Source organism: Panthera leo, chromosome C1, assembly GCF_018350215.1.
Source record: "Panthera leo isolate Ple1 chromosome C1, P.leo_Ple1_pat1.1, whole genome shotgun sequence".
In the NCBI taxonomy this organism is placed as follows: domain Eukaryota; kingdom Metazoa; phylum Chordata; class Mammalia; order Carnivora; family Felidae; genus Panthera; species Panthera leo.
The window spans coordinates 93,204,491-93,231,459 of record NC_056686.1 but is presented as its reverse complement, the minus strand read 5'-3'; the positions used below and the strand labels follow the sequence as shown (position 1 = coordinate 93,231,459).

The following is a 26,969-nucleotide window of genomic DNA, read 5'->3' as shown; positions in this document are numbered from 1 at the left end:
AGAGACTTCACATACACATCAACCAGTTGCAGATTATGGATCTTATAAAGATCCTGAATCAAATGAAATGTGAAACCAAGGAAACAAATGAGACAATTGGGGAAATACACTAACTTAATTTTGATAGCACACCAGAACTTTGTTCCTTTATTGCTCTAATACTCCCCTCCATAATGCTGTTATTTTTATAGGTTACATCATTACACATTTTTTTTTTTTTTTTGCCCATCAACATAGATTTATCATCATTGCTTTCTGCAGTTTTCTTTTTAAAAAAAAAAATTTTTTTTAACATTTATTTATTTTTGAGACAGAGAGAGGCAGAGCATGAACGGGGGAGGGGCAGAGAGAGAGGGAGACACAGAATCGGAAGCAGGCTCCAGGCTCTGAGCCATCAGCCCAGAGCCCGATGCGGGGCTCGAACTCACGGACCGCGAGATCGTGACCTGAGCTGAAGTCAGACGCTCAACCGACTGAGCCACCCAGGTGCCCCTCTGCAGTTTTCTTTTAAATCAGGTAGGAAAAAAATACACTTACACTGTCTTTTGTATTTACCTATGTATTTACCTTTACACATTCTTATTTCTTCATGTGCATTCAGGTTTCTACATAGTAGATTTTCATTTCAGCCTGAAGAACTCCCTTGGTATTTCTGGTAAGTCAGATCTGCTCAGTGACAAACTCTCAGTTCTTCTTTATCTGGAAAAGTCTTAATTTTGCCTTTGTTTTTGAAAGCTGCATATAGAATTATTTTCTGGGTATAGAATTCTTGGTAGACAGTTCCCCACCCCCCCACCCCCCCACCTTCAGCACTTTGTGAATATCATCTCACTGCCTTATAGCCTTCATAGTTTCTGATGAAAATTCAGCTGTTGATCTTACTGAGGAGTTCTTGTCTTGTTTGCATCATTTCTCCTCTGCAGCTTTCCAGGGTCTCTTTGTCATTTGAAAGTTTGATTATGATGAGTCTAGGTGTGGGTTTCTTTGAGTTTCCCTACTTGGAATTCATTGAGCTTCTTGAATATGTGGATTGATGGTTTCCATCAAGTTTAGAAAGTGTCAAACTATTTCCCCAAATATTCTTTCTCTTCCTTTGTCTTTCCTCTCCTTCTTAGGCTCCTATGATGCACAGGTTGGCGTGCTTGTTGATGTCTCGTAGGTCTCTGAGGCTTCATTCATTTTTCTTCATTCTTCCTGTTATTCAGGCAGGATAATCTCAATGGACTTATCTTCAAATTCACTAATTCTTTCTTCTGGCTGTTCAAGCCTACTGTTGAGTTCCTGTGGTGAAATTCTCCTTTCAGTTAATGTACTTTTCAACTCTAGAATTTCTATTTGGTTCCTTTTTCATAATTTCTTTTTTTGTTTTTCTTTCTTTCTTTCTTTCTTTCTTTTTTTTCTTAGAGAGAGGGAGGGAGAGAAGGGCGGAGAGAGGGGCAGAGAGAGAGAGAGAGAGAGAGAGAGAATCTTAACCGGGCTCCATGCCCAGTGTTGAGCTGGACTCAGGGCTGGATCCCACAACCCTGGGATCATGACCTGAGTCAAAATCAAGAGTCAAACACTTAACCCACTGAGCCACCCAGACGCCCCCCACCCCCTTTTTATAATTTCTATACATTTGTTGACATTCTTCATTTGGTGAGATATTATTCTCATATTTTCCTTCAGGGCCTTTTTTTAAGATTTTATTTTATGTTTAAAGTTTATTTATTTTGAGAGAAAGAGAGAAAAGGAGCATGAGTGGTGGAGGGGCAAAGAGAGAGGGAGAGAGAGAGAATCCCAAGCAGGCTCTGCACTGTCAGAGCAGAGCCTGATGTGGGGCTCAATCTCAACTGTGAAACCATGACCTGAGCCAGAATCAAGAGTTGGACGCTTAACCTACTGAGTCACCCAGGCGCCCCTTAAAGATTTTGTCTTTAAGTAATCTCTACACCCAACATGGGGCTCAAACTCACAACCCCGCGATCAAGAGACATATGCTCCACCAACTGAGCCAGCCACGCACCCCTTTCTTTAGTCCTTTACACTTGGTTTCCTGTAGTCTTTGAACACACTTAAAATACTTGACTTAATGTCTTTGCCTAGTAAATCCAATGTCTGCACTTCCTCAGGGACAATTTCTATCCATTGCTTTTTTCCCTTATGTCTGGACCAACTTTCTCATATCTTTAACACACCTTGTAATTTTTTGTTGTGGTGGTGGTTAGAACCAGACTTTCAAAACGATCTAATGCAGCAATTCTGGATATCAAGTTCCTGCTCCCTCCCCAGAGTCTGTTGTTGTTGCTCCTATAGAAAAATACTCCAAACATAGCACAGGCTTTGGGCCAAAATTTCTTCAAGACAGAGGATGTTCTTTGGGAGAATGGACAGAGAGAGGCTTTTGCATGTGGACATGGAACTCCTCTGAGGAAAACCTCCATGGACTGAGTGCCTACAGTGCACTCTGAGAATGATGCTCTTTGAGTCTCCCTCAAATATAGGCAGAAGGAGGGTTCTGTCCCTAGCCATTTCCCGGTCTCCCCAGAATCACTAGTGTGTTGAACCTGCAGATGTCACACTCAGTGATCCTGATTCAGCCTCGGTCGTGCCATCCCAGCCTGTGACAACCTCCTCCGGAGATCTGGCTGGTTGTATGGTGAGCAAATGCCCAGCCTCTTCGCCCAGGAAGGTCAGGATCAGGCAAAATAAGAATAACACCAAAGCTTGTTGCCCCCTAAAGTGATCAGTGCCCAGATGTCACCTTGGCCAAAAATTAGAGACCTGGGAGAAGCCCAAAGGGTGGGCAGGGAAAAAATACATGGGTCATAAAGGACCCAGCCAAAGGGAGTCTGTGGAGGGGCTGGCAGTCAGGAAGGGACTCTCCCAGAGGCCCAGGTGGTGGGCACATCACCCTGCAGGGGCTTTTTCTCTTTTCCTGGAGGATTTAGGATTAGCAGCAGGGCCGAGTATGAATCTGGTAGGAATCTGTCACAGGTCCTCCTGCCCTGTGCCAGACTAAACAATCCTGCCGAGGGAGAGAAGAAGAAGGAGGTTGCTAAGGCCCTGGGAGCCCTCCAAGCCTGCCAGACTGGAATGAAGTGTCCATTTGTGTAACAAGCATCTGCTAAATGCCTACTAGAGTGTGATGTGACAAGACCATGGGCTTTGAAAACAGGCAGATTGGGGTTGAAAACTAGGCTCTGCCGCTTACCACCTGCTGTGACCTTGGCCAAGCAGGTTTTAAGTGTCTCTAAACCTTAGTTTCTACATCTATAAAAGAGAATATTAGCACCCACTGACGGGGCTATTGTAGGATGGAATGAGATGACATTTTTATAGAGTGCCTCACCCATACCAGGCAATTAGTCAATGAAAGCTATTCATCTTGTTGGCAGCATTGGATAAAGACTATTCCTCTATGACTTCCTCTGCCTTGATTTTCCTAAGGGCCTGCACTGCCCTGCATCCTTGACCAGGTCCTCTGTTATAAGCTCTCACAGCACCTGTGTCTTCCTACCTCTGTTTTGGTTTCATAATTACTTACTTGTGTCACTGACCTATCTCCCCCACTGACGCTTTTGCTCATGATTTGGTGCTCGGTTTCTAGCAATAAATGGGGAAATGAATGAGTAAGTGAGGATGAGGCTGTGGCCTTCACAGACCTCACCAGGTGCGCACACACAAAGAGACTAAATAGCAGAGTGGCTGGGACAGGTGTCCAGGACCTCTGAGCAGGCCTGGGACCTGGGAGCTGGAGTGGCTGGAGTCCAGCATGGGGCTCTCACCCAGCTCTCCTCCAGGAGCTGGTTCAACAACTCCCTTGACCCAGCCTCCTCCACCTCCCCCACCTGTAACCTCTCCTGCCCCACTGTCACCCAGTCCCAGAGCTGCATCAGTGTGGACTCTGGACAGGGCCATGGGGGTCAACCTGTGGGCCTTCCCGTGGTCTCAGACCAGCGATGGGGCCATGGCAGCTGCAGCCCCTACAGGCCTCAGAATGAGCCTCTCTGTGGTTTGGTCACTTTGCCATGGGGCTTTCCAGGCTGACAGGTCCACCTTGTTCCCTCAGGAGTCCCAGCATCCAGGCCCTCCCCCTTTCCCAGAAACTGAGGTGGGAAGCCAGGGGACAATTTGCTCTGCTCTGGCAGAGGGGCAGTTCACTGCGGGAGGGGAGTGTGGGCTCTTTCCCCACAGCTGCCCAGCAGCTGACCTGGGCATTGCCCATGCCTTTATGACTTTAGCATCTTGTTCAAGGGGTCGCCAGACGCCCACCCAGACTCCAGGCCCCTACCAGCCCTTTCCTTGCCATGGCCCGCAGTCTGCATGAGGTTAACCTCAGGCTTCTTCCTGGTTGTCTCTGATTCACTTTCCTGTCTCTGGCCGGATAATGGTTTGGGGTTTGGCTGGGCCCTTCTGCTCACATACTCGAAGACAGAGTTCCTGACCCTGCCTGCCAATGGGTACCTACTGCCTCCTGGGGCCACTTTCCCCTGGGTCTCCAACCTGTATCCTGCCTCCAGCCGGAAATCCTTGAGTTACAAGGTATCCGAATCCTCACCCGGGTGGGAAACACCCAGTTCTACCACCTTGGGCTGAGAATAGCCAGGGCCTGGTAGCATCCCGCCTCCCTGGTGCCTGCCCCGAATGGAGCTGTGTTTAGCCTGGGCCCCCTGGGACCACTCAGCAAAGGCAGCATCAGAACACATTTTGTTTGGGGACAGCCCTTTGGAGTCCACCTGGTGCTCTGTGGTTTCTCCCTTCAAATCATGTATACATCTGGCTTGTATTCTGAAACCAGTTCTAAGGATGAGGAGAAACCTGAGGTTTGGAGAGGTTGAATACTTGCCCAAGTCTGTACTGTTAGGCAGTAAGAAATCCAAGCCAGCTACCTAAATGCTCTTGCTCTGAATCCAAAGTGACTATTGTTCCATAGATATGACCCTTCTCCAGCAGCCGCGGCAACACGTGAAACCCAGGAGAAGCCTGCTGAGGTTCCCGGGCCTTTCTTTCTGGATACCTCCTGGGGCTTCTGGAAAGGCAAGTGAGGGGCAGGGATTTTTGTTTGGTGGGTTGGTTGGTTGGTTGGCTGTTTTTTGTTTGTTTGTTTTGTCAATCCTTGCCTTGAAGTATACATTCCATCCATAGCACAGTGATTAGAGAGAATTCTAACGTAACTTCATCTCCATCAGAAGCCAGAGAGAACCTTCTACTGAAAATCCCTTCTCTGCTTGGTTAATGAATTAGTATAGTTATCCAGTATACGTTCCACTGGTTAATACCAGTGAGGCTCTAGAAAAGGGCACCCATGAACTCTGGTCAGAATTCGCATTATTATGCCTTCATTCACACATTCAGTATTAACCTTTTGACACGCGTTTATCGAACACCTACTGTGCGCCAGATACTCTTGGGTGTTGGGATGAGAGAGGGCTGTAGCACAGCTCCTGCTACAGTTCACGGCCTGGTGGGACAGACAGACCCATTAACAGGCTCTCAGTCTGTTGGAACACAGAGGAGGAAGGAACTAAGCCTGGGTGGGCCTCAGAGGCCTGGGTCAGGCTGGGAAAGCATCTCAGAGGAGGGGACTTTTAAGCTGGGCCTCGAAGGAAAAAATATGAATAAGTTTCTTCAAGAATCTTTTCTGAGGGGCTTTTCACAAATGATAGGAAATGCTTATGAGAAATGATGAGGGATAGGGTGGTAGCGGGGGTTAAGGGTGTAAAGAGGGATGACAGAGACACCTGGGAACTTAGTCCCTGGCCAGGTTTCTTTGGGGCCTGTCCTGACCTTACAACCTCAGTCCCCTAAGTGCAGGGACCCAACCTTTTAGTCAGCACCGTCCAATAAGATTTCTGCAACGGTGCAAATGTTCTGTTTCTGTGCTATCCAACAGGGTAGCCACGTGTGTGGCTAGTGAGCCTTTGAAATGTGGCCAGCGTGACTGAAGAACTGGATGTTTCCTTTTATTTCGTGGTAAGTCATTTCAACTTAGTCCCCATGTCAGACAACGCACCTCTATGTGCTTCTCACTCTGGATCACATTTGAATCATTTAAGATGCCTTGCAGAATTTCTGATGCCCGGTGCCCGAGCCTTTATCCTGTGATTCTGATTTTGTTGATCTGGGGCGGGGGGTGGGGGGAGGGTTGGGCATCAGCTGTTTTTTGAAAACAACTCCAGTGTTTCTCAGGTGAGCCAGGGTTGAGGACCATTGGTCGGAAGCTTTGTCCACCTCTCTCTCACAGGTGGGGAGGTTCTTGTTTCACAGGGTTAGCTCAGGGGAGTGGGCTGTGCCTTCAGTCACCCTGGCTTTCCCCAACACCGCTCCCCCAGTTAAGGCCACGCTGCCCAGTAAGAGGGGCAGGCCCTAAGACCCTTCGCACAGCCTGCTGGCTCTCCCCATGCCAGCCTCACCCACCTCCCAGTCGAGGCTGCGTTCAACCACCTGAGCCCCGCTAGGACAGAGCCCCCTGTCCCCTTGCCGGACAGCAGGGGTCAGTGGTCAAGAAGCCTGGTCCTTGCAGGTCTGGGGACCTTGGACAGAGCCCAACCAGCCATTTTCCCAGGCTGGGCGAGGCTGGGCTGGAGCGGGGGCCGCTGGCCAGGCCTGAGGCTTGGCTAGTTTCTGTCCACTTTCCCATTAAAAGACACGCCGATGCGTGAGTTTGGGACAGCAATAACGCAGGGGGTTTTGGTAACGGGACTGGGACCTGGGGAGAACCCTCCTTCCCCGTGTACCTTGGAAAAAGCTTTCTGAGCTGGGGCTGGCCCAGCAGCTGCTGCCTGCCTACCCCCGTTTTTGCCACCCACGCCCCAAAAGCACTTTTCCCATGACTCACACGTGGCAGCCTGTGCACTTCTTTTATTATTAAATATATAAGCAGCTTCCTATTTTTTAAATAGATATTTAAATGACTTTATATAAAATAATTCACCACTTCCAAGTATAAAAACAAAATCTCACAGTGTGTGAGCCAATGTTCCCTCTCGGCTTTCTCAAAGAAGGGATTCCTGTGCAGGTAGCCGGGGGAGCAGCCCAGAGGTCCGGGGCCCCTCCCGCACCTGTGTCACCAAGCGCCCACAAAGAGCTTCTGCAAGGAGTTGGATTTGCTTTCTTGACTTTTAAAATACTATATGTTTGGGGTGGGGGAGGAATGCCTTTTTTCTGTGGGTTTTTTTTTTTTTCCCTTTCACTTTTAAATACATATACTCTAGCATCAAATACAGAGTCTGTGACTAGAAGGAGCCCCCACAGGGCAAGTTCCCCACTGCTCTTTCTTCGGCTGAGAGCGGCAGGGCAGGGGCGGTGGGGGCCAGCAGACCCCAACTTTCGAGGGCAGGAAGAAAAGTCATGGGCCTCGGCCCAGGGGCCAGGAAGGGTGGGATCTCTCTGCGGAGGGCGCAGGGCAGCAGAGAGGAGGGATTGCAGCAGCACAAAGAGACCAAGGGCAATCAGCAGCCCTGTCACCTGCTGCCAGTTCTCAGAACAGTGGCCACAGGCTGGCCCAGGAAGCTGAAGCCCTCAAGACAGAATTGGAAGCAGGTACCCGGTCCCTCTCCCACCCCGGCTGGCCCGGCCAGAGAGACAGTGTAGGGGTGAGAGCTGGGGGTATCATTGCCTACCCAGGTGGGGAAAGAGAGAGGGGGATGAGAATGGGAGCTGGGTGCCGCGCTGAGATGCTGGAGAGCAAGGCCAGCCTCAGGGCTTCCACGGGGACAGCCGGGGTGCCTGCCAGCACTGCCCTGCTGCTATGAGGGGGGCGGGGCCTGGTGCAGGGAAGGAGACGTGGGCCGGAGGGTCAGGGTGCAGACGCCTCCCCCCACCTCAGCGGTATACCCATAATTGCAAAGACCCATTTTCAGTCAGAGTTCACCCCGCAGCCTCCTTCTGGGTCTGCCTCTGCCCTCCCTGCCCGCCCTCCCACAGTCACTTCCCTCCTGGGAATGTCAAAGTGCAAGATGCAGAAACCTGGGCGAACAACGCAGCCTAAAGACCAGCTCTGGCTGGCAGCCCAGGCAGTTCTCCCACCCCATCCACCCTGGGGAGTCGAAGCCTGGGTCAGCAGAAGGTCAGGGCTTAGGGGCTCCCTCAGTCGACAGGCAAGGCCGGCTCGGGCACTCAGTGCAGGAAGCTGGCGGGAGGCTGGAGGGGCAGGAGGCCGGACAGATGTTCGCTCACAGGGATGGACGGGGCAGGCTGTTCAGCAGGCAGGTTCAGTATTCACAGTGCAATGGCTTCCTTCGTGAGGGGAGCCTCTGCGCAGCCTCCCGGAGAAGCTCTGGCAGGGCTGGAGGGAAAGTGGGGCAGATCCCAGAGCCTGGTCTTCCCCTTGGCATTGGAGCCAAGCCAGACAGGTCCCGAGGGCAGGGCTGACCTCTCCTCTCTGCCTGGCAACCAGCAGAGGGCACTTGGGCAAGCGGAGGGTGCAGACACGCTCCAGGCTGTCAGTGCAGACCAACAGGCCCAGAGGCCTTCTCTTCCCGTCTTTTGGGCCGCACACCTTTACGGGAAATCCAGCTGACGCTGTCCCGCCCTGCCAATCTCATGCTTCTCTCGCTGGAGACAAGTCCCTGCTTGTCGGTGCTGGCATCATCCCTAGGCACCAGGTGGTCCTCTGGGCAAAGGGCTCTTTCATTCCTCGGTGCCCACCCTGCTCTCCCACGTCCTACAGGCATCTGGGTCCCTGGCCCAGGTGTGGCTTGGAGGGGAGTAGGAGGAGAACACAGCCCCTGAGGCGCAGAGGGTCCTCAGCCGAGCTTCCCAGCCTTCCTCCAGTGGATGGGAGCCGCGAGGGCCCACGATAAATATCAGCAGCGTGGAGGGCAACCTCCAGCCCTCTCCTGGTCAGTCCAGAGTCTGAGGGTCGAGGGCAGAGGGACTCCAGCCTCGCTGCTCTGGTCAGGAGCTCTCGTGGTGGGCAGGCCACATTGCGAGGAGAATGGCTGGGGAGGGGTGGTGGTGGACGCCCCCATGATGTCTCGTCCCATGGAGAGACTGTCCTGTGCGCCCAGCTGCAAGGGAGAGAAAGAAAGGCTGGTCAGCCGAGTGGGAGTGGAGGGAGGGGTCGCTGAGGACATGGGTGGGGGAGACAGCGTTCCTGTGGGCTGTCGGTGGTGCTACAGGCAGGACTTCCTCTGGTCCTCTCCCTCGCCTTCCCAGCCACCCCAGACACCGCAAAGGACCAGGCGGCTTTTCCTGGCAGCAGTCCAAGCCTCTGGCCAGACTGGCCTCACCTCCTACCTCCTCCTGGGGCACTAGGGACCGCAGGGGGAGGTAACGGGGCCGGGTAGAGGCCTGAGCAGGGCCAGGAGAGGGGGTTGGCAGCTGCTTAAGTGGATGAGTCTAACAGGGAGGTGGGGGGGGGGCACTTGAGTGTCCTTAGACTTCCCCTCGGGCAAGACCACCTCCCTGGCCTTGGGCCAATGAACCAACGATTCCTGCTAACTCTAGCAAAGAATTTCTCATTCCCACCTTCACACCATTCATCACAGACGGTCATCGCGCACATTACTCGATACTCGGGACAGCAGGTCATAGGTAACCAAGAGGAAGAAGTAGAGGCAGTTTCGGAACAAGGAAACTTCCACCCTGCCACTTGGCGTGCTATCCCCTAAGTAACCCCGCCTCCTTCCTGACGGGCCAAGGGACTTGCCTCCCTGGATCATCCATGGGAGTCAGGGCCTTGCTGTCTCCAACCCCACCCCCATCCTTGTCCCTTGCCCAGCATGCTCAGAATGCTTTGTTCCCGGAGCAGAAATCCCCTGGGCTCCATCCAACTTGGGATCCTGTGTGGGGCTTCCCTCCCTGACCATCCATAGACCTGATGGCAAAGTCCGTGACGGACAAGGAGGGCAGATGGGACCATAGCTTCTGGCTTCCAGCCCATTCCCGTGCTGTGGAGGGGGAAGAAGGGAGAACCAGAAATTGGACATGAGCCATGCTGGGCACAGCGGGGTCTCAGACCCGGCTGCGGCTAGAAGGGAAGAAGGACCAAGTGGGTGAGTCCGCTGCCCGTATGCCCTGATTCCTTAGAGTGCCTGTGTCTTCTTCTGAGCATCCATCTATCCGTCTCTTTGCCTCTGTGTTTTCTCTCTCTCGTCAGAGTGGCAGGTAGGCTAGGGGCTCACCCTGGATCTCCTGAGGCTCCTGGGGCTTAGGCTGGACCTACTGATCCAAGTGGTGGGATCAGGAATCTGGGGTGTGGTCCCTGCCCTGGATTCCCTTTCTAAGTGAAATCTAGAGGGGAGGAAGAGGAAAGTTGGGCAGGGCCTGAGAACAGGGAGGCAGGGAAAGCAGAGCAGGGGTGTAGAAGAGATGGGGCAGAGGGCCAAGACCAAGGGGGGAGGCTGGCAACCAGTCAGAGGGTGGTGCAGCCCTGAGCCACGGAGTCCCCAGGGACCTTGATCCCTCCTCTGCTTTACCAGTCTCGAGGGAGTCTGGGTCATCCTCACAGCCCTGCCAGTGTCCCACCTGACCCGCTCACCCATCTTAGCCCACCCCGCCGAGAAGGGGGGACCCCAGGATTCCAGATACGCTCCCTCGTGCTCTCTTCTAAATAGGCTCCCTCGATACTGAGTATTCCTTAGATTCCTTTTCTGCGAGGAGTGGCCCAGACCTGTCACCGTACCCATGGGAAGGTCCTAAGGCGCTCACGTGTATGTGCCATGGGGTGTGACTGGAAAATTGAATGGGTTACCCTAGCTAGCCAGCCAGCGAGCCAATCAGCAAGTCAGGCCGTTAGCCAGCTAGTTAGTTAGGCAGGCAGCTCAGTTTAAGCAGTTCCCAGCTAGTCAGTCGATCAGTCAAAGTCACCTAGCCAGCTGGTCAGCCAGGCAGCCAGAGTTGATTAGTTAGCTGGTTAACCGGTCATCCGGAAGGCTGGTCAGTTAGAGCCTGGCCAGGGTCAGGCGGTCAGTCAACCATGAAGCCAGTCAGTTATTTATTGAGTTCTTGGCAGATGTGGAGGAGCCCTCGCTGTAGTAGAAAAAGAAATGCAAAGAAAGTGGAAGACACAGTCCCTGCCCTCAAGGGGCTTACAGCCTTCTTAGGGATGCGGAACGTACATGTACACATAAAATAAGATTTCAAAGTGTATGAAAACAACATCCAAGTAAGTGCCAATTGATATAGGATTAACCAAATACCAAAGAGCGGAGGGGGAGGACCTGAAGAGCAGTCAGCGGGCGGTGGAGACAATCAGGAAGAACGGGAGGTGGGGGCGCTGCCTGGAATCGGGGAGCCAGGGTGAGGAAGGATAAGGGTCACATCTTTATCAACAGCGTGGGCGAGGACAATAGAAGGCGCTCATCAGTGTGCAGGAGACACATTTGGGAGGACTATGAAGACAGCATTAGGACTTGAAACGATTTCAGTGGGCACTGGTGATGGGCATAAACACTAATGCAATCTGAATCTGCTCAAAAAGAAATGTCCAGATCAAGGAAGGTTAACAGTCCCACTGTACTTTGAGCTGGTCAGACAACATCTGGAGCACTGTGTCCAGGGCTGGGTGCCACATTTTTAGAGGGACATTGACAAACGAGTGTCCAAAGGAGGGCGACCAGGATGGTGAGGGGTCTGAAAACCCTATCATACGAGGAATGTTTGAGGGACTTGTGCCACACTTAGCTTACAGAATTCTTAAAGGGGGCCTGGATAACTGACTTGAGACACTGGGAGGGCTCTCGTGAGAACAGGAGGGAGGACCATCGCGGAGCAGGCAGGGAAGCTCACTCGAGGCAGGATTTCCTCGCGGCGCTCCTGGGAGATGGCAGGGAGCTTGCCTGGTTCTGGGAATATGGGACCAACAGCTGGCTGACCCCCTGTCGGGGATGCAGAAAGGGGAGGCCTCTGTCGGGTGGGACACTGGCCAAATGACCTCCGAGAGCCTTTCTAAGACTAAGGTTCTGGGGGTCCATGAATCTAAAAGCAGGGACGTAGAAATGATCTCGGCTGCGGAGAAGAGTCAAATAGGGTGCAGACAGATAGAAACCTGGCAAGAGGTGCCAAGCTGAGAACGTTGGGTTTGAAGTGGTTGGCGGTGCAAATTCCCCGGGAGGGTAAAGACCACGTACAAGAAGATTTTGGTTGCTCTGGGATGGAAGGTGGCAGCAAAGACTAGAAGCCAAATATAGAAATAATAAGCCGATGTACAGGCCACAGTGCCTAGCCTCCGATGGTGGGGGTGGGGGGAATGGAGGGGCCGTGCGGCTTCCTGAGGATCTCGAAAGGAGACAGTTGGCAGGATATGGGGACGGATGGAAAAGAGAGCAGGAGGGGAGGGAGTCAGGTGTGGGTTGGTGATTAGAAATGTAGGGTGATTAGAAAAGAGGGTAGCTAATTTTAAGGGGTGGAGAGAGATCCAAATCAGAATCTTACCTTAGAAACCCCTCTATACTGGGAGCTCCACCTGTCTGTCCTCATCCTGGGTCAGGGGGCTGCGGGCAAAGCACAGGGCTGGCATAAGACTTCAGCAGAGGCTGAGGAGTGAGGGAGCCCCTTAAGTTTGTCCACCAAACCCCTGCACATGTGCTCCAGCCCTCTCAGACTTAGAAGACTCAGAACTGCCTAGCCCTAAGGAGAAATCAGGAAAAATCCCAGAGATACAGGAGAGAAGAAACGCCCTTCCTCCTCTCTGCCTCCCATCCTGTTCTGGGCTCCACTTCCTCAGAGCAAGTGAAAGGAAGCCTCCCTCAACTCTGGAGGGGAAACAGATGCCAAGACAGGCCCCCCTGTGCCTTCCAGAGCACCCCCACCTCCTGCAAACTCTCACCTGCCCTCTGGTCGCTCCATGGGAGAATCCACTGTCTGAGGCTCTCGATGGCTCTGGGGACAGACAGTAAAGATCAGGCTCCCTGAGGAGCTGGGGAATGGTGTGGGGACTGTGGCCTCACCCCCAGGCAGGGTTGCCCAGAGGAGTAGATGAGAGAGTTATCAAAGTCTCCCCCAGCTACCCTGATGTGGGGGTCAGCCGCGGGGCCTCACTCCCAGCCGCTCCCTGGGGCCTCACTTCTGGTGATGCTCCATCTCCTCTCCCCATGCAGGCTGCCTCCTATCCCAGGGGTCCTGGGGCCCGGGGCCCCACAGAGCTCCCAGCAAACACTGCCCTGACCTCCATGCAGTACCACTTTCCTCTCCTAGCTCCCCTCATGGCCGGGTTCTCTTCCCACTCTCGGCCCAAGAATATTCTCTCCTGGTCCCTTCCCGTTGACCTTATAGCCTGGGTCTCCCTGTTTTTGAATAGACCCTCCACTTCAACCTGCCATCTTCTGTGCTCAGCTAGCCTCCTGTCTTGGCATCTGAAGAACCCAGGTGGAGCCCAAGTAATCCTCCGACCCGCTCGACCTGCTCCCCCACCCAGGCTGTGCCACCACCCCCACGGGATGCCCTCCTCTCGCAGGGGCTCTCCTTACCCGCCTTCTCTGCCTGTAGAACAGGAGGCCGCCGACGGCCAGCAGGACCAGGATGATGCTGGGCACCAGCAGGCGGAAGACAAACCCGGGGAGCTGAGGGTCTGACGGTCCCTCCTGCTGCCTCTCATGGCCTGTGTCAGTCAAAGGAATGGAATTAAAGCGGGCTGAGGGCCTGTGCCCCTCACTTGCTTGTGCTTCCAGCTCTGTGGGGCTCCTCCGATCCCTGGTGCTCCTTCTGCCCTCCAACTCCCTGAGGGGCAGCACATGGCCCCAGGAGTGGCTTCCGGGAAGACTTGGCTGTGCAGAGAGGGCCGAGGGACTACCGGGGCTTCGTGGAGGCCGCGACAGGGTCCTGAGACTGCTGAGGCTTCGTGGGGGCCGCGACGGGGTCCTGGCAGAGCCTGGCTCCTGGTGGTCTCTGGGCTTGGCAGATGGACGGTCTGTCTTCTCAGGTGTATGACTCTGGGCCTGGCCAGTGGGTCTCGCAGGGCCCACCGTGGGCAGGGGTATGCTAGTCATGTCCTCTGGCTGCTGGCTCCTGGCTGAGTAGGACAATGGAAAAGATGCTGACAAGAGGTCACTGGGCCTGGCGGTCATCTTGGCCTGGATGCTGCCTCCTCCCGGCCTGGAGGAGGAAAGCTCTGCCCCTTGGGGTACGGGACCCTCACTAGCCTCTCCGGAGGCCTCTTCTAGGGTCCAATTAGTGCCCAACACAAAGTCAAGAATGTGCTCCATCCCAGGGGTGGGGGCCCCGGCAGAGGACTGGGGCTGAGGTGAGTCTCCGATAGGACTGGCCTCTACACCCGGGGGCTCTGGAGAGTCAAAGTTCTGGCAGGTGCTCCTGGGTGGTCGCTGCTTGGCAGTGCCCGGGTCCAGGTCCACCGTGCGGAGGGGCAGCTCACTGGGCAAGAGGGAGCCGCCCTCTGTCCCCTCAGAGTCAGCCCGGGTCAAGCGAGCCATGGGGGCCGTGGAGGGGGCAAGGGGCTGCTGAGGGGAGACAGAGGCCAGGTCACTGGTAGGGGTGGCTTTGGGGTACAGGCAGTTGCAATCAGGCTTGGTCACCACATCTGAAAGAACCACAGAGAGAGGGAGAGAGAAAGATGGGGGGGAAGAGATAGAGTCACCAGCCTTCAGCACAGGTTTCCCGGGGGGGGGGGGGTGTTGAGAGGGGATATGGGTCCAGGGTCCCTCATCCCCTAATCCCTCAGCTAGGGGCTGAGGAAAGGACAGGACTGGAGCCAGTGCTCATGACACAGGCCTTAGGCAAGGAAGGTACAAGCTGCAGGGTCTCAAAGGCAGAAAGCAAAGAGTGGGGTTTAGAGGACAGACTAGGGGCCAGGGTCAGGGAAGACCAGGGGACAGCTTTTCCTGGAGTTCCAGCTGGCAAGGTGCCAAGCCACGGTTGAGCAGCAGCTGGCCAGGTGGTTGAGCAGCGGCCTCCAAGACTAACACAAGACACCCTCAGGTCCCATAGACAGTGCTGGTTGGAAAGCAGCAAGGTGGTTTCATGCACAGCCAGGGGCCACACAGCCACAGCCACAGGCGGGAACAAACTGGGGCTGGAATGTGGCCAAGACTTGAGGCCTTGGGATTGAAGCAACGAGATTGGACTTGGCCATTGGCAGGTCACGGGGCCTCAGCTCCTGCCTCGGGGAGCAAGGTTGAATGTAGGAGGGCACATGTGGCACAGGACGCAGAGACGAGGCCACGTAGGGTACACGCGTGTGCAGCTGGGCCTGCACTGGGAGAGTTTGAGTGATGCTCAGCCTTCAAATCCAGCCTTTTCCCTTGAGGGGACATTCAAGGCATCCTGGGGACTTCTGGAGCCAGGGTATCCTGGTGATTCACAGCAGGGCTCCTGGTGCAAGGGCCCTGGCTCCCAGATGGAGCCTTGCTCTCTCCACGGAACCCCCTGTGCGTTCAGCCAGCCTGCAGAGCTGGAGGGGAAAGCCTCCAAGCCTACAGGGCCCTCCGAGAGGGGCCCCTTGCCCATTCCCTGATCTCACAGCCACCAGCGTGATCCTTCTCGATGTCTCAACATGCACACACATGTCAGAAAAGACATGTGCCTGGACCACCCAGAGGTACGTGAAGCCACATATGAACATGAGAAAAGCACATCTACACACACAGGAGCTCGCGTCGCAGCCAGGCTGCCTGCCCAGGGTCCCTCCAGCCCCGCTCCTCACCTCCCAATCCCTGCTCTGTTCCTTACACCCTCCCCTTGACCCACACTTGCTGGCCCTTTTGGTGCTTACCTTGGCTGGAGCATTTCTCAAAGCTCTTGTTGCAGTTCTTGCTGAAAATGTTCCAGTCCTTTTTAAGGAGATTCTTTGTTTCATTAAAGACATTCTTGATCTTTTCCAGCAACTGGAGGGGTGTCTCATGGAAAGTTCGTACACAGGCCTGGAAAGACAGTAGGGCCCCCCACACTTGGTGAGGATGGGCCATGTCTCTAGCTTGTTTGCCAAACGCCCTTGGCCTTTTTCACATCTGTCTTCTTTTCCTCTTTCATTTTCTCCCTCCCCTCACCCCTGCTGGGTAGTGGCACCAGCCCTGAGATCTCCGGATATGTCATTTATTCACAGATCTGTTGAGCACATATCTATGTGCCAGGCATATGGCAATTACCTGGGAATCATGCAATGAGCATGAGAGAGGTGGTCACTGTCTGAGTTGGGACACTGAATCTAGCAAGGCATTGGCATTAAACACGTTACAAGTGCAGGGAGTCATATGAAGAAGTGTGGAATGATCTGAGAGTGCACAACGAGGGGAACCAAATGAAGGCCCAGGGTGAATTTCCCCATGGAATCAACTGAAAGATGAGCAAGGGTCAACCAGGAAAGGAGGTGGGGTTGGAGAGAGTGGTCCAGGTTGTGGGAACAGAGTGTGCAAAGGTCCTGAGGCAGGAAAGAGCCTGAAATGTGGAAAGACCAAAAGACGGCTAGAGTGGCTATAGTAGTGCCACCTAGGAAGAAGTTGGCAAGAGATGGGGCACCTGGGTGGCGCAGTCGTTTAAGTGTCCGACTCTCGATTTCCACTCAGGTCATGATCTTACAGTTCATGAGTTCGAGCCCCATATTGGGCCCTGTGCTGACGGCACGGAGCTTGCTTGGGATTCTGTCTCTCCTTCTCTCTGCCCCTCCCCCACTTCCACTTGTACAATTTTCTCTCTGTCTCTCTCAAAATAAATTAATTAATTAAAAAAAAGACTAAAAAAAAAAAAAAAAGAAGTTGGCAAGAGATTCATGCAAGAGAGGTCAGCAAGGGCCAGGTGCTTCGGGCCCTTGTTGGCCATGTCACAAACCGCTAACCTGATCCATACAGCAAAGAGAAAACATCCGAGGGGTTGTTGGGGAGGTGGCTGGTGTCACAGTGAGACCCAAGTTTTAGAAGGGTCATCCCGTGGTGTGGAGCAGGCCACGGGGCTGTGGGTCCTTCTCCAGCATGAGTATGCCTTGGAAGGGGGGGCTGAAGCTGCCCCAGTCCTGTCTATCGAGCTGTCCTTTTCTCTTCTGCTCATAGGACCATGGCTCCTACACCCACTGGGGCTCTGAGAAGCTTTACACCTCCTGAGCTGCTCCTTCTCAGTCGTCTTACCAGGCTCCCTTCCTCCACCAGACTCCTAAATTCTGGCATTCCTCAGGGCTGTCCTGGACCTACTTTCTCCCTTTCATGCCAGATGAGCCCCCACATGCCCGTGGCTTCATCCGTGGTCTACTTACCAATGACTTCCAAATACCAAGTTTTTCCTTAAACTGAGCTGCACAGGCCCTTGATAAATGTGGACCAGATGAACAAATGAATGAATGAATGAATGCACACATGAGAAAACCTGGGCTCAGCTCTGTCACCCACCACCCACGTGACACTGGCCAAGTGGATTATCCAGTTTGGGCTCATTTCCTCTTCTACAGTGCCTTCCAGCCTCCCACCAGGGCTGCTATAAGAAAGAGGGAAACTGCCTTTCTCTTCCTTTCTTCGTAAACCTCTGTGTCCTTCGTACCTCACCTCGTAACTGCACAGGGAACACGACAACATCCAACAGAAGGTCCCGATGCCCACCTATCACACAGAGGCTGTGCCTTCTCTCTTCAGGAGCTCTGAACCCTCACCAGCCTTCTCCTCAGGAGACTGGCTCCTGTAAGCCTCAAAGGCTCCCTCCCTCCTCAAGTCCACCCTGCTGCGTTCATGCCGGGTGTAGGAAGTGTGCATGCAGGGTGGTGGCTTGTGACAGTGCAGATTCCCAAGCCCACCCACAGCCCCAGGGAATCAGACTTTCTAGGGGTACATACTGGGAATCTGGATTTTAAACAAGCTCCCCAAGTGATACTTAATGAACCTTAACATTGGAAAACCTCAGCCTTAATACCTCTCGGGAAAGATGTTTCCTCCCGCAATCCCACACTCCCTCTGGTGACCTCTATTCCTGTGCCTTTATGGAGCCCACTCCCCCACAGCGCTGCCTCTACTTCCTCTCCGTTCACCCTCATCTGGCACCTGCCTCCAGCAGCAGCCGCACACTGCCAGAGCCATCGGACGCCTTTCTACCCTCGTCTTGCTTGACTTCTCAATCCCGTTGGATAAAGGCGACTACTTTTTCCATCTGGAGACAGTCTTCCACGGGCCCAGTGAAATCAGTCTCCTGGTTGTCCCTCCACCGCTCAAGCTGCTCCTTCCCAGTCTCCTGGCCGGGTCCCCTCCTCTCCTGGCCGGGTCCCCTCCTCTGCCTGGCTTCTGGGTGCTGGGGTTCAGGGGTCTGTTTCTCCTCCCACAGTGGGCCATGCTCTACAGTCTCTTGGCCTCACAGATGACCTCCACACCACCTCCTCTTACACGAGTATCTTGCCAGACAGACTCAAGACCCCGTGTATCCAGCCACCTGCTCCGCATTTCCCCTTGGCTGTCTCACAAGCGTCTGGAGTTTCATGTGTCCCAAACTGAGCTCCTGCCCTTTCCCCAAACCTTCTCTGCCTGATCTTCCCCTAACTGCTCCAGACAAAACCGGCCTTGAGCCATCCCTTCCCTCGGCTCCTTATGGCCACCGCATCCCCAAATCCTGTGCGTTCTTTCTCCAAACTCGACCTGGGAGCACAGCCGCTCGCTCTGCCTGCACAGCATCACCGGGGTCCAAGCCCCGCGCTGCGTCCCCCGCCCCCCAGTGGTCCAAGCCACTAGAACCTCTGGCCCCGACTCGCGCCCCCTGCTGGCCTCCCAGCCTCCATTCTTGCCCCCTGCGGTCCTCGCAGTGAAGTTAGATTAGGTCATTCCTCTGTTCCCCAAAGCTTCCCTCAAACTTCAGACAACATTCCACATCCCTAAGACCCCAGATGCGCCCCCTGCTGGCTCCCACCTCCTCCCCTCTCTCCCCCGCTCTCTTCCACACTTCCTGGCGACCACCCTTTCTTTGTGGTCCTGAATGTGCAGTCCTGCACACCTCAGGGCTTCGGGCCTAGCATTCCCTGTTCTGGAATGTTCTGACCAGCCTCACAGCTTCCTAACTCTTCCTCATCTTTGAACCTCAAGCGAGTATATTCGTACTCGGAAGGCTTCTCCTTCTCTTCTTCCTCACCCCCCTTTTGAATTAGAATGCTGTTTCTTTCTCAGAGCACCACGCAGCCCTCCTTCATGGCGCCGCTCCCTCACCTCCTTCAGGTCTCCCCCTTGCCTGGCTTTCTCTTCAGCAATGCACTTACTACCATCCTACATACCACGTATTTGACTTGCATATTTTGTTAACTCTCTCACCCCCCGCCAAATGTAAGCTCCATGAACGTGGATACGGGTACTCGTCTGGTTTGACCCCAGATGATTCCTAGTGTCTAGAACAGTACCTGGTACACAAGAGGCACCATTCACCATTGGTCGAGTGAATGAATAGTGCTCATGTTTCATAATGCTATTTACTTGTGTCATTGTTTAATGGTTGCCAACCTCACTTAACCGTAAGCTCCACAAGGGTGGGGGCCACGGAATTTTTCCTCACAAAGACACGGCCAAGGCCTAGCACCGTGTCTCCTGCCCGGTAAGTCCTTAGCAGAGGTATGTGGGGTGAAAAAATGAATGAGAGAGAGAGGAACCATGACACAGGGTGAAGCAAGTGAATATACTATGTGCACAAGGACAGGGAGGGTACCACCAAAGCCACCCTCTACTCTTGCTCACTGTTCCTGGCTCCAGGACCCTCCTACCTTGTCCTGCTCTTCATAGTCCTTGGTGAAGCAGCTCCTTAGCCTCAGAGAGAGCTCCTGGAGGGTCACGATGACATTGGCATTGGGAGTATTGTCTTTGAAGCGCATGGTGTCCTCCATTATGTCTTGCACTAGGAGAAAGGCCTTCTTAAGGTAGCACACGGGATCTTTCTGAAAAACAAGAAGCTGGAGTTTATGGTCTGGCTGATGTGATCGGGGAACCCAGGCTCTTTGACAGGTGCCCCCATCCCGGGCAGACGGAGGGCTGCGGCCTGCCCTTCGCCTGCCCCCGAGGGGAGGGCCACGCCACCCCAGTAAAAAGGGGGGCGCTGACCTCAGCTGGCGTTTCAGTCTCTTTCATGGGATCTGGAGCTGCCTGGACTTGAGGTAGAGGGAAGGAAATGTGGGTTCTGATTAGAGACATCCTCAGATTTCTGGAAGGTGAGGCTTTCATCAGAATGGGGGTGTGTAGGTAAGGTGGATCCTGGGGAACTACTCTGTCTCTCTTTGGCTTGCTTTCACCAAAAGTCCTTTACTACACGGCTCCTTCAAATCCTCCAGGCCACAGGGGGAACTAGAGACCGCCTGAGGACCCAAAGGATAACTTCCATGTTTTGTGTCCCTCAGAGAAGGTGGTTGCCTCAACAGACACTCTGCTTCAGCACCGGATTCCTGGTACAAGTCTTATCATTTCCTAGCTAAGGAAACTTGCCACATTTGTTAAGGCGTGAGTGAGTGAAATACTGAGGTTATTCCTCGGACCATGAGGTGGTCTCCAGTTCTAGTAGACATGTATATGGGTCAGGTGTGCAGAGGTTCAGAGATGGGAGCAACTCTGGGGCGTATCATGGTGATTTTGCAGGTGCAAAGATGAGCAGGCGTGGAATAAGGGGCAGTATGGGGGCAGTTGAAAAGACATCACAGGCACAGGAAGGGCTTGTGCCAAGGCTTGGAGGCAGGAAGGGGCAGGGAATGGGGGCGGTGGGCCCGAACTGTGTGGTGTAAACCCCAAGCTGACCAACCTGGGCTTTCTCCTGGAGTGAGGGGCAGGGGCAAGGGGGTGCTGACAGGTTTGGAGGAGGGAAATGAAGGTAACAGGTTGGAGTTCCGAGAGCTCCCCCTAATGGCGGGAAGATGGGGTGCATTGGAAGCAGGGAGGCTCTTGAAACTGTCCAAGCAACTGATTGGGTGAGGCTCCCGCAGAGCCCAGAGCAGCTGGGAGGCAGAACCAGCAGCACTTGATGGCTGGTTGGGTGTGGGGTAGGAGGAAGAGGGAAAGGGCTGGACTGACTCCCTGGCTGCTGTTCAGTCTGTTGGATGGAAACGACATCCTTAAGCAAAGCATGTGACCCAGAAGTCATCTTGGTTTGCTTTGGCCCTAGAGCCAGCCTGCCTGGGTTCAAAGCAGGTCCCCACCACTTAGAATCTATGCTCCCTAAACCTCCCTGAGGACGATAACCGAGACTGGTATATCACATAGTCGTACTGTCAGGATTAAATTAGAAAGTGTCTGGTGCATAGCAAGGCCTTGATATGTGCCAGGGCCAGGAGAAGGGAGCAGCAGGGGACTTGAGGCCCGGATCCTGCTCGGCCCTGGACCCTGGCACCCCAAACTTGAGCACCAGGGATCCTCATGCCCTCACCATGCCCAGTTATGGGATTTCTCCTCCCTTCATGTTCCCACATATACCCACCTTGGGAAGCACATATAGGGCTGGCACCGGGGCCTTATAAATAACCATAACTCACCAACCGCTCCTGGTCTACAAACTCAAAGGCAATTTGGCACGAAGTCTCCATCTGACTGTCAATCTGTAAGAGAGAGCAGGCCAGGGGTGGCAGGGCGTCTGCAGCTCAACTGAGCTCACCTAAGAATGAGAACTAGAGTTTTTGGGTGGATCAGCGTTTGGTGCTCATCTACCTCCCCACCAACCATACTGGGAAAGACAGAGGCAAGGGAAAGACTTGTGCCTCCCCCATGCCCAGGGTGGGCTGTAGAAGAACAAGGAGTCTCCTCATTCCACCCCCACTCCACAAAATCTGACAAATACCAGTTAGTTAGAAGGAAGAACTATCTAACAGAGGGTACAGGGCATAATCTTCCATGACAAGTAGTGAGCTCCCTGTCCTGGCAGGGATTCGAGTCGCGGCTGGACAAGCTCTGGGGATTCAGGATCTACAGGGGCTGGGGCTAGGTGCCCTTAAAGCCCTCGCTGGCCCCCAGAGCAGTGGCTCTGGGAGTGTAAGCCTCAGAGAATGCTATGGTTCTTGTTCTACCTGGATAGCTGCAGAAGCTACATGCAGGAGGAAAAGTGTAGAGGTAAGAGAGGCAGGAGGCCCAGCCTCCAAGCCCCGAGCTCAGGGCCCTGGAGCTGGTCTTAGCCAGTGGTGCCCCACCCTGTCTGGCTGGCCAGAGGGATGGTAAATTCTCTTCTGAGCAGGACAGCAGCCATGATGGTAACCTGATTCTGCCCGGCTGAACCATGTTTGGAATTGTTGACAACTTTGCCAGCCGGATTAGAATAAGACACGGGTTCCTTCATGGCCTGGGTGAGCAGTCCATCCCAGCCCCAAGGCTCAGGCAAGAGCCAGGAGAGTGAGGGTGGAGGGCTGGGAGCTAGGCAGGAGCCTTCTCTCCAAATCTGACGGTAGCTCTGGTGCCAGGTCGGGGGCATATCCGAGAGGCTGGGAGTTAGAGGCGACACAGCAGGCAGACTGGGATGGCTCCCCAGAGGAAGCATCACACTGAGGGAGAGCAGGCTTCGCAAGCCTTTTCAGAGTCTATGGTTGACATTCTAGGCAATCATTAACCCAGGCAACTGGCTGGAAGCCCACCCTGTCCACTGTCTGCAGGGGAGTCAGAGAGGGCTGCAGGCTTGGGGGTGGGTCAGAGACCCTGACCCTGAGAAGGTCAATGAGAGCTAGGTGGGAGCCATGAATCATGTCCTGTGCAGCCGTATTTCTCTGCCTGCAACCCTTGCCTTTGACCCTGCTCCCTGCCTCAGTTTCCCCGTGGGGAGAAGGTAGATAGGCACCGCCACACACTCACCAGCTGCTGCAGGAACTGCAGGTGTCCGTTCCCAATCATGTGGCTACAGTGCTCTGACACCTCCTCGGTAATACTCCTGCTCACCAGGAGACAGACCAGCAGCAGCAGGCGGCTCAGCCATGTCTGTGGTAGAGAGTGCATCATTACTCCCAGCCCTCACTCTCCCTAGGAACCCCAGTGCCCTGCTGAGAGTGGAGAAACAAGGAGCTCACACCTACAATGCTGCAGGCTCTGCCCCTTGCCCAGGATGCAGCGTTGCCCGGAACTTTTTCAGGATTTCCTACGTGGCACGCACAATCTCGCTCTCCTTGATAACTACCCAAATGTCACCTCCTCCAAGAAGCCTTCCCAGATTAACCCAAGCCGAGCCTGATTACACACTGACCCTTTAAAGAGGACACGGGAGGTGTTCCTACCAGTCTAAATTTCCGTGACACTGGAAACTCCTTGAATGCAGGGCTTGTATCAGCCCATTGTTGTGTCCCTGCAACTTCAAACACCGAGCCAGACATCTTGTGGGCTGCCCACTCCTCTCAAGCTCATGTTCGAGCACCCACTTTCAGACTTCCAGCCAGACATTTTCCCTAGGCCCAGCCCTTCCTCCCACCTGATTCCACACAGGTCTGGCTCTGCTACTGGAAAAAACCAGGGCCCCGAACTCAGTTTCACTGGGAACCTATCCCACACTGGAGACCTTTTGGAGCCCTGGGTGTGTGTGTCAAAAAGGAGTCTGACTGCTTAATCAGAGGTAGCAGTGCCAGTTCTAGGCCATCCCTGGTTGGCACCTGCTTATCAGAGCTCCAACAGGGTCTGCATCCATCCAGCCAGCTCTCATCATGGCCAGGAAGTTTTCGGAGATCTTTCCCTCCTTCAGCTCCCACCTGGCCCAGGAGCTGCTCACCCCTCGAGTGACGGGACTGGTCCCTGACACCTCATCGTTCCCCTTCCTTCCTTTCTCCCTCCTCCTAACCAGGGTCCCCTCAACCCTTCCCCTGGCCCAGGTCTCCCATTCTCTAGCCAGAGGCAGAGGGACTCTTGAACTTTCTTTCCCCAACTCAAGGTTGCCCCTGGCAGCTGATGTCTCCAGATTCAGGGAAACGCTGTCAGGGTGGGGTGAGAGCTGGCACCTTCCTGGGCTCTGGGCTCTGCCTCAATAATCCAGATGATGAGACAAAGACTGCAAATAAATAGCACATTGGAAAAACAAGGAGGCTATGAAACAGCCCTCAACAACATGCTGATTTACATATAATTAAAAGCCCAAATGTTTGTTAGCTCCTACCAGGGAACAGAGGCCCTGGATGGGACTACCAGGGAGGGTGCAGGGAGAAAAGGCCTCTGTGAGGCCATGAAAAATGGAGAGAAGTTGATGGCAGAGAGAGGGAAGGGGAGGCCTGGAGGGAAGAGGCACAGGATGGCCCAATGCCACTCAGTAAAGGGATCTGGTGAGGGTCCTGGCCTGACCTGGTGGAGGGAGAGTGGAAAAGGGGGAGGACAGTCGGCGGGGAGGGCTTCAGGCTCTGTTGGGCAGTTGAAGAGGTAGCCCTGGGTGGGAATGGCTGCCCAGGCCCTCCAGAACCTTTAATTCAGGACCCATTGGAAACTGGGCCATGCGGAAGATGTGGCCCTGTCCCAGGCCGCTGCCCCTGCCGCTCTGAACCCCCAGTTTTAAACAGTGTGGAGGAAAGAGCCCGTGAGAAAGGCGGTATTCAGGAAGACAACCTTGCCACAGGCACTTCAAGATATTGACATTGGAGGACAGCTTAACACCCAAGGGCTGCCTGGCATTTGGAGATATTTCAGTGATTGGTGCGGGGAGGTGCAGCCACCACGTGGGAAGCTGACTTTGAAGGTGGCCAGAAGGGGTCCCCCCTGCCCCTGGGGCCCCAGGTTTGCCTCAGAGGAGGAACTGAATGGGCACCCAAGGGTTAACATTCTAGCTTGCATCTAGCTGGGCTGGCTCTTCTCCCCCTCCATTCTTCCTCCCACCCACCCGCCTTGGCCTCTGGGACAGCCACGAAGGCACCTCTCCTGCAGGCCCACAGACATCTCAGCCCCGCTGTCCATCCTCACCTGTCCCATCCTTCCCATCAACAGGGGCCCTGGAGGGACCTTGGCACGACCAGATCCTTAGACGGCTCTTGTCTAAAACCAGTCTACGTTTCCCTCCACCTTTACTTTCCTCATGGTCTCCCTCCAGCCCTTATCTTTGTCTGGTTGCCTACCAGCTCCCCCTCCACAATTTCCCCCCTCCTGACACTGTCGTCAGTCTCTCAGTTGGGCTCTTCCTCCCCTGTGGGTCTGCTCTTCCCCCTTCCTCTCAGCCCCACCTGCAACCCCTTCCATTCCCCTCCAAGTATTTGCTTCTCTCCCAGCCAGTTTCTCCTGCCATTCTCCTTTAGGGCTCCTCACAAGTAAACCCACTGGGAGAACACCTACTGTTCATTAACAGTGCCACCCTGCACTTTCTAGGAGCTGCCCCACCTACTGCCCGCACTTGGGGCCGGACATTCCCCGTGCAAGGCGGAGCAGCCCCTACCCTGCCCAGGGCTCTGCACCACGGAACCCTCCTTCCACCTTCCCCTTTCTCTGCCACCGCCGAGCCCAGGAGCTCCCCGGCTGAATGAACCAGATTTTGCAATAAAAAGATTCGGAGCTAGCCCCAGGCAGCTCTGGAGTCCGGTCCCCCCAAAACAGACTTGACTCAAGTCCCCCAACACCTCCTGCTTGCATGCTGGGACAAGTAGCGGCTTGCCCGGCTCTTTCCTTTTGCCAGCAGGTTCCTGGGCACAGACCCTGGAATTCTGTGAGCTGGATGACCTCTGAACTTCTCCAACGCAGAAGCGCCCACTCCCCAGCAGAGCCTGGAAGCATGTGTGGCCCATGGCGAGGGTGCCCACTGGGAGGGCGCCACACTCAGCGCGCAGCCACTGCGCGGGTCTCTTGGCGGTGTCGGCTCAGAGATGGGAGAAAGGCAGGGGCTGACACGGAGCCGGCACAGAGCCTCTGCCGGTGGCTGTGAACCCCTCTCTCCCGCCGGCGGGTGGCTCAGTTCGCGCCTCGGAGCAGTGGGGTGAGCAGCCTCCCCTTTCCGGAGAAGTACCGCAGCCCCAGGAACCGCTGCAAGGCGTCACGGGTCCCAGCCCGAGTGCGCCCGGGACGCCAGGCAGCCGGCACGCAAAGATGGGAAGGACCCCGGAGCCCGTGGTCGCGGTGGGGAGCGTCGGCGGCCGGCGCGCCAGGGCAATAGGTTCCGAGGCGCCGCACCGCGCCTCCCGCTCCCGCCCCAGCCCTGCGGGCGCCCCGCCGCCCCGCGGCCGCCGCTTACCGTGGAAGGGCAGCGCCCGGCGGCGCCCCGCGCGGTCATACGGGCAGCTGGGTCCCGGCCGGGCGCGTCGGCCGCCCTCGCTCGCTCGCTCGCTGGCCGCCGCAGAGCCCGCGCCCCGGCCGAGGGCCGCGCTGCAGTCCCGGGGGTGCGGAAAGCGGGCGGCGGCGCCGAGAGCACCCAGGCAACTTTCACTTTCCACCAGCCGGTCTCCACTGGCCAGCTCCTCGGCACAGCCTTTTAAGAGGACTTGTGGGGGCATGTGGTTTATGGGAAATCACCTTGGACAAGCGCCAGACACACACACACACACACACACACACACACGCGCACGCGCGCGCGCACGCGCGCGCGCGCACTGACACAGACACACACTCCAGAGCCCCACTGAACCGCCTCCCCTCCCCCGCCCCTCGGGCTGGTCTTCCCCGTGGTCCTCCCAGTCGCCCTGTTTTGTGCGCGGCTCCAGAGCCTTCAGCAAAGTTAACTCGGACTCCGCCGCCTCCCGCCCTTCCGCGCGCCCGCTGCGGACCGAGCCGAGCCTTTCCTTCCGCGCTCTCCAGGCAGATCCGGTGCTCTCTGTCTCTCTCCCTCTCTTTCTAATATTCGTCTCGAGGGACTTTCCCTCCAGGCCTGAAAATTCCCAAATCTGAGCAGGAAATGGGCTGAGAGCAGGGGCAAGCACTGGAGCCTGGGGCCTCCCCGGGCTGTGCACGCTGCAGCACCTTGTTGCGATGCAGTCCGCGGGTTTGCAGCAGCCCTCTTCTTCCTATGCAGCCCCCTAGCCTCGCGTCTCTCAGGGTACAGATAGGCAGGGAGGCTAGCTAGCTACCTGGCCAGGAGGGGAGGGACTGTGTCCTGTGGCACAGAGCTGGGAGGTTCTGCTCTGGGCCAGGAGACACTCCCGGCACTTGACCTGCCGGTGATGTAAATGCTGGCTGAGACCCATGCTCCTCTCCTATCTGACTGCCAAAACCTGGGATGATTGGCACCTGGGCCCTCGATTT

The 26,969-nt window shown here is 55.1% G+C and overlaps 1 protein-coding gene across 4 annotated transcripts; it reads right to left on the bottom strand.

Moving 5' to 3' along the window:
* Window positions 1-6,867: 6,867 nt before the first annotated feature.
* On the bottom strand, window positions 6,868-26,234 carry CSF1 (colony stimulating factor 1). 4 transcript variants are annotated; one of them, XM_042953311.1, is made up of 10 exons: window positions 25,966-26,234; window positions 22,638-22,760; window positions 21,338-21,400; window positions 19,589-19,759; window positions 15,653-15,800; window positions 13,718-14,461; window positions 13,395-13,525; window positions 12,755-12,807; window positions 12,361-12,419; window positions 6,869-8,993 (listed from the first exon to the last, which is right to left on the bottom strand). In XM_042953311.1, exons 1-9 carry the CDS (start codon window positions 26,002-26,004, stop codon window positions 12,374-12,376), a joined length of 1,518 nt encoding a protein of 505 aa, XP_042809245.1. In that variant the 5' UTR covers window positions 26,005-26,234; the 3' UTR covers window positions 6,869-8,993; window positions 12,361-12,373. The 4 variants fall into 4 exon arrangements, with proteins under 4 accessions (XP_042809244.1, XP_042809245.1, XP_042809246.1 ...); XM_042953310.1 differs by having other exon boundaries at window positions 6,868-8,993; window positions 13,395-14,461; window positions 25,966-26,233; XM_042953312.1 differs by having other exon boundaries at window positions 13,395-13,936; window positions 25,966-26,231.
* Between the last annotated feature and the right edge of the window lie 735 nt (window positions 26,235-26,969).

Excerpts from the sequence above, each read along its gene's own strand:
- CSF1 (XM_042953310.1), bottom strand. The coding sequence starts at position 26,004 with ATGACCGCGCGGGGCGCCGCCGGGCGCTGCCCTTCCACG. Across the intron at positions 15,801-19,588 it reads ACTATGAAGAGCAGGACAAG|GCCTGTGTACGAACTTTCCA; the intron begins GTAGGAGGGTCC and ends CTGTCTTTCCAG. Across the intron at positions 12,808-13,394 it reads TCTACAGGCAGAGAAGGCGG|AGCCATCGAGAGCCTCAGAC; the intron begins GTAAGGAGAGCC and ends GTCTGTCCCCAG.